The sequence below is a fragment of the Cornus florida genome, unplaced genomic scaffold (assembly GCF_030987335.1).
Source record: "Cornus florida cultivar Cherokee Brave unplaced genomic scaffold, ASM3098733v1 CherokeeBrave_3.0.0_Hap2_Chr01, whole genome shotgun sequence".
Classification (NCBI taxonomy): domain Eukaryota; kingdom Viridiplantae; phylum Streptophyta; class Magnoliopsida; order Cornales; family Cornaceae; genus Cornus; species Cornus florida.
In genome coordinates this window covers 81,347,792-81,354,389 of record NW_026775571.1, presented here as the reverse complement: position 1 = coordinate 81,354,389, position 6,598 = coordinate 81,347,792, and the positions used below count along the sequence as shown (strand labels likewise).

Here is a 6,598-nt window from a genome sequence, read left to right as displayed (position 1 = left end):
GAGTGGATGAAAGGGTTGAAAAGGTAGAGAGAGCAATTTCGTGGGTGGATAAAGGCGAGCCAACCACGAGAGGAGCCGAAGCAGATGGCCTCGTATGGAGGAAGCAATTCCCTTTGCCATGGAAGCATAAGATTCGGCTTCATCTTCACCACTTTCTCCTCCCCAAGGCTAAAGAATCGATAGCAATCCTCCTCCTTCTCCTTCATTTTTACAAGTTTCAACCTTTCTCCGACGTCTTCGTCGGGTTGCGCAACCAAGCAAGTGCCGGCAGGCAGCATAAGGCACGGTGCTGATCGGAGAGGGAGGGGTCCTCTTATTGCCTCCTCTTCCTCAACTACTACTACGTCTGCTGTTGCTGTTGACGAAAAGGTCGCACCTTCATTCAAGACTCTGACTGATCCACCTCCAAGACTACGAAAATAATCTGATGATGATAATCGGACCGGAGAGAGCAAACCACCACCGCCACTTGTGAAGTGGTGAAATCTGCCCGCATTGGAACAAATACACCATGTGTTTAGCATAGAGCGCCGGCAATTCAGCATCCGATGACCAAAACTCCTCCAATTAGTCATCTCTATCTCTCTCTCTCTCTTTCTTTCTCTTTCTGCGGCAGCTAAAACCCTAATTTATTTTTTATTTTTGAGAATTACATTCCTAATTTATTCTTTCCTTTACTAGTCATTTTTTTATTTTTTATTTTATTTTATTTATTTTTATGATACATTACTTCTTCTTCTTCTTCTTCTTCTTTCTTTTTTTTTTTTTATTTTTTATTTTTACCTATAATAATTTGACTTTACATTATTGAACGCCATTCACGCACAGATGTCTTGCTATTCCCTGATTGACCTTGGTTGTGTAAATATTTTAGACCTTTATTTATTTATTTTTATTTTAGTGTGAGAAATAGGGTGATAGTATAAGTTAGGGTTTTTACATCACAGGAATAGACTGCTTCGGCAGAAAGAGAGAGAGAGAGAGAAATGGCTATTTGGAGGAGTTTTGGCGGTCTGATGCTGAATTTCCACCGATCTATGCGACAAACATGGTGCAATTGTTCCGACCTGGCGAGCTTTCAGTATTCCAGTGCCGCTCGTGGTGGTGGTGGTGGTTTGTTCCTTGGAAGCGGATGCTTCCAAAAAGCTGCGCACTTTTCACCGATCCAAGGTTCCTGTTGGTGGTGTTCTCCTTCTCCTCCAACCCCTCCACCTGTAAGTCCACCATCACTATCTTCGTCACCATTGCTCATGTTACCTCCCGGAATTAGTGTTGTTGATCACAAAAGTTCAGAAAAGTACTCGGACGACAATGACAAGGACTATTTTCATTTCTTTAGCCTTTCGGAACAGCGTCAATTTAGGGTTGCGAAGAATATTATGATTCCGTGGCAGAGGGACCTCCTTACGCCTGATGCAGCCCGATGTGTGGGCTCTTGTCATGGCTGGCTGGCCTTTAACCACCCTCACAATTGCCACCCTTATCTCTACAACCCCTTAATAGACACTCCTGATTTCCCCTACATTCCCCTCCCTTCCTTTGAAACTCTCCCCACCACTGCTGCCACTCGCATCCTCAAATCCGATCACCTCTCCGATTCCCCGTCTCTCATCGAACAGTGGATACTCTCTCTGTATAATCGGAAACACCAGGAAAATGTTTCCCCCAAGAAAATGACTGGAATTTACCTACGAAGGCTTGCTATGTCATCACCCCCATCGGTCCCTTCTTATTTCTCATCATCATGCGGAAATGACTGCCTTATAATGGCCATCCACAGCCCAAATGCATATATTGCCTTCTGCAAACTTGGGGACGATAGCTGGACCACCTTGGACGGTTCGTACGGACCTTATGTTGACTTGATGTATTTTAGCAAGGACCAGCGATTTTATGCCTTGACATCAAATAGAAGCCTTGTAGCTTGGGACCTCAGAGATCCTTCTCATCACAAAAGGCAAGTGTTTGATAAGCTTGAGGGAAAACTTAGGCAATCTTATAATTGTGGTAAGAGTGGTTATTTAGTTGAATCTTCGGGTGATCTTTTGCTGGTTTCCAGGTATATAGTTATTAGTGATCAGAATGCTGCTTATGCTTATAACACTGTGGGATTTGATGTTCATAGGTTTGAATTCGATAACAATAAGTGGGAACCTGTTGAATGCTTAGGTGACCGGGCATTGTTTGTGGGTTCTAATACTTCATTTTCCCTCTCAACTCGCGATTATCTAGAGCTGATGGGAAATTCTATCTACTTCACTGACGATGTTTACTCTTCAAGTTGTGGCAAAAAATACTCGGGCCATGATAATGGCATCTTTCACCTAAAGGATCACTCCATAAAACCTTATTATCCAAGCAGCTTGAAAATCAACCCACCTCCAGTTTGGGTTGCCCCCAACACCATGGAGTAGTTCTAAAATATCAGCTATATATTTATTTCATTTTGGCTTTACTAATTAGGTGTCCCTCTCCTCCTTCCATTTAGGTAAGTAAATTTGTATTGCTTTTCTTCATTATTGTTGGTGGGAACAAGTTGTGATGTTTATAACACTTGATTATATATGCAAGTCTTGGTCGCATCTATTTAATTGGTTATAAATTTGTTATCAATTTATTGTTATTGTCTTGTTTGGGTGTATTGAGATGAAACTCAATACGCAACTACATATTGGGCAAATAGTGGAATGTAGTAGCTATTTGATAACATTATTCAAATCACTAATTTCAAATTCTTATATATTTTTACTTTTAGACATTTTTGTTAGTTAACAAGCAGTCCACTAAAACAATAATAAAGTTTTAAGAGGTGTCTTTTTTAAGATTGGGTAATTTACATAGACCTACCCTATAATTTGCCAAGCACCCTTCCTGTTTCGGAAATTACGCGGAACTTCCCTACTTTTGAAAATATCCTACACGGACCTCCCTTATGTGTGACGAACCGTTAAATACACTAACGGAGCTGTCAAAATTACTGAAATATCCTCTCCTTGGCATCTGAAATTACGAAACTACCCTCTCCATGACATCAGCCTCTCAGTTATACAACTATACATTCGTTTGGAGGGAAAACTGCCATTAATGTGTCTGTTTCCCAAAGCAGCGTCTTTTCATCTGCCTTACCAAACTGGTGTCGTGTATTGTGAACACTTTGAGAGAGAAGGAGAAAGAGAGAGAACAAACGAATGTTTGGTTAGGGTTTGTGCATATGAAGGATTAACCAAAGATCGCATCAACAGAGAAATTCGCTTCCCATATTTGGCAACAAATCCAAGTTCGTATTTGCAAAGAATGAGTTAAGGTTTACGCATATGTGAATCTGAAGTGGTCTGAGGTATGTGAAAAGAATTTTCTAGTCAGTATTTAGGGTTTCTGTTTTTTATTACTCTCTATTTAGTTTAAGTTATGTTAAAATTTATACGCTGTTTTTAGGGTGTATGTTTTTTTGAATAATTCTATATTTAGTTTAGGGTTTATGTTTTTAATTACTCTATATAGTTGTTTAGGGTTTTGTTTTCTGTTTATTGTTAACTCTATATAGGCAAATAGGGCTTTTATAATTGAAATTATGTGTAATTTGGGAGTAGTTGTTCCATCGTATTGTTTGTGGTAAATTTAGTTAATTTGTGTTTATAATTTATATTTTTGTTATAATTTTAATTGTTACAGCGATGGAATCAATTCATGATATTGATGTTCACTACAAGTGGAACCTAACTTTTATAACTGGTGTGGATCCAGATTGTCATAACATCATTGATCTTGTTAAAGATGTAACAATAGTAGCTTTATCTCATATTCCACCTACTGTCCCTTTGTCACTGTTTTTGTCTTGTGTTGTTCCTAGGTCTTCTGCTAGAATGCATGTGGATAATGATAAAGATGTGCTAGAGATGTTTAAAGTAAATGCTAGCAAGAGATTGATAAACTTGTATATTGACAAGGTTGTGACAAATGCAAGTCCTGAATTTGCCTCAATTGAGACCATGGAGTTTGATGATAGGGAGTTTGATGATAGGGAGTTTGATGATAAGACATTTGATGATAGTAATGTCAATGACAATGATGACAGTAATGTTAGAGACAATGAGACCAATGTAAATGAGAACAATGGAGGACAGCCTGAGGATGAGTATGATTTAGAAGATGATAATGATGTATTTGGGTTTAATTCTGAAGATGAGGAATGGAAAATAGTGGGAAGGGTAAGAATCCAGTTCACAATGATGATGTGAATAGGAATATGGAGGAAGAAAAGAACCACAATGAGGATGGTATGTCAGACTATGAATCAGGAGATGAACATGGTACTGAATTTGATAATGACATGTATGTGGAAGAAGAAGAGTGTGAGATAAATGTTGAACAGTAGAAAACTGAAACAGCAAAGGGTAAGTCCTATGCAAGCTGTTTAAAGGGAATTCCATTTGAGAGAGGTTTGGATGGAAAGATTAAGTTAGAAGAAGGTCATCTATTTGTCAATGTGAACCATTTTAGGGATATTTTGGTTTAGTTTTGTGTCCAAGAGGGATGTAATATAAAAAGAGTTAAAAATGAGAAGCAAATAGTGACAATAAGATGTGCAGTTGAGGGGTGTCCATGGAGGGTACATGCTTCCCGTTTGGTAGATAAAGTAACTTATCAACTCAAGACAATTAGAGGTCCACAAAATTGTGTGAGGAGTGGCACTGTGAGGGATGCAACATCCACATGGATTGCTAAAAAGCTTGGGCAGACTATAAAAGACAATCCAGGGGTTCCACTTGATGCATTGCATGCAATAGTGATGAGCCAATTCAAAGTTGATGCAAGACTCATGCAACTATACAAAGCTAAAAGGAAAGTTATGGATGAGTTAGAGGGAAACCATGGGAAAGCATACACTTTGCTTCCCAAGTATGCTAATGAAATTTTCAAATCTAATCTTGGTAGTATCATGAAGCTTGAGAGGGACTTGCCTACTATGACATTTCAAAGAATTTTTATGTCTTTATAAGCTATGCAATCTGGATTCAAGAATGGTTGGAGGGGGTTCATTGGATTGGATGTCACCTAAAGACCCCTTATGGTGGTGTGCTCTTGTCTGCTATAGCCCTTGATGGGAATAATGGCCTTTTTCCACTGGTTGTGGCTGTGGTGGAGAATGAAGGGAAAGAAAGCTGGAAATTCTTCCTTCAAAAATTGCAAACTTTTGTTGAACTTGGTCAAGATAGACATCTATGCTTCATGTCAGATCAGCAAAAGGTAAAAACTTAATTTATTACATGTAATTTCTATATCTAATAAATTACATGAAATTTCTATATCTAATTTTTGTTTTTTACTTATGCTTAGGGTCTTGAACAAGCAATGAGGATTGTTTTCCCACATGTAACCCATAAGCCATGTTGCAGACATCTATATAACAACTTCAAAAAGAAGTATCCAGGATTGTTTTTGCAGTCTTATTTCTGGAAGGCAGCTAGAGCCTATAATGATTACACATTTAATGAGGCAAATGAGAGAAATGTCAAGAGAGGCTTATAATTTGATCTTAAGAATAGATGTGTGCAAGTGGTCAAGGTATGCATTTTCTGACCAGGTGAAGAGTGATCGTGTCATTAATAATTTTAGTGAGTCTTTCAACAATTGGGTTGAGAAGCTTAGGTCTAAACATATTTTAGGGCTGCTTAATGGTATTAGGAGCAAATTGATGAGTAGACTCCTAATAAGGGCTGAAAAGGCCTGTGCTTGGGTAGGATTGGTGACCCCAAACATTAGGAAAAAATTAAACAAGTTGATTACTGAGTTTAGATCATGTGATGTTACCCCAATAGGGCAAGATGAGTATGAAGTCATAAATGAGGAAGGAAAACATATAGTAAAGCTTAGATCAAGGTCATGTGCTTGTAGAGGATGGCAGATTTCTGGCCTCCCATGCAAATATGCAACTGCAGCCATAACACACAAAAGAACAGATATTGAACAGTTCTGCGATCCATGTTTCTATAATGAAACATACATAAGAACTCATTCTAGTATGATTCGCCCAGTACCTGATCAAAAAATGTTGACTTTTGTGCATTGTAACCTTGTGGAACCTCCAATTCTAAGGAAAAAGCCTGGCAGACCAAAAAAAGCCAGGACAAGAGATGCAGATGAGCCTACAGCTGCAACTAGTGATGCTAGAAAGAGCAAATCCCTATAATGCTCACAGTGTGAAGAATTTGGGTACAACATGAGAACATGCAAAGTAAGTCAACCCAACCAGGTAAATCACTTATAAATTTTTTAATATTAAGTCATGAGTTAATGCCCTTTAACTTGTGGCATTATTTGACACTATATAAGAACTTTCTACATCAATAACCAGTTAAGTTGGAAGTGAAACTTCAAGTTTTACCAGTTTAATAGAAGAGTTATAACTTTTTTTTTTTTTTTTTTAAGAAGAGGTTTAACTTTATTTCTATTTTTGTTAAATAGACTAAGTTTATTTTAATTATAATCACAGATGATGAGGCCTACATCAGCTACTCAATTTGGGTGTCAAAGCTCAACTTTTCCACAACAAGTATAACTTAAACAACTTCTCCACAACAATTATAACTTAACATAT

At 38.0% G+C, this 6,598-nt stretch overlaps 2 protein-coding genes across 2 annotated transcripts; both read left to right on the top strand.

Annotated features, from left to right (window-relative positions):
* Positions 1–986: 986 nt before the first annotated feature.
* LOC132276021 (uncharacterized) lies at positions 987–2,414 on the top strand. Its single transcript, XM_059777266.1, has one exon. It carries the CDS (start codon positions 987–989, stop codon positions 2,412–2,414), a length of 1,428 nt encoding a protein of 475 aa, XP_059633249.1.
* A 1,832-nt stretch (positions 2,415–4,246) lies between these two features.
* LOC132276012 (uncharacterized) lies at positions 4,247–6,190 on the top strand. Its single transcript, XM_059777255.1, has 4 exons — positions 4,247–4,371; positions 5,001–5,247; positions 5,338–5,496; positions 5,585–6,190. The coding sequence occupies exons 1-4, from the start codon at positions 4,247–4,249 to the stop codon at positions 6,188–6,190; spliced, it is 1,137 nt and encodes a 378-aa protein (XP_059633238.1).
* Positions 6,191–6,598: the final 408 nt, after the last annotated feature.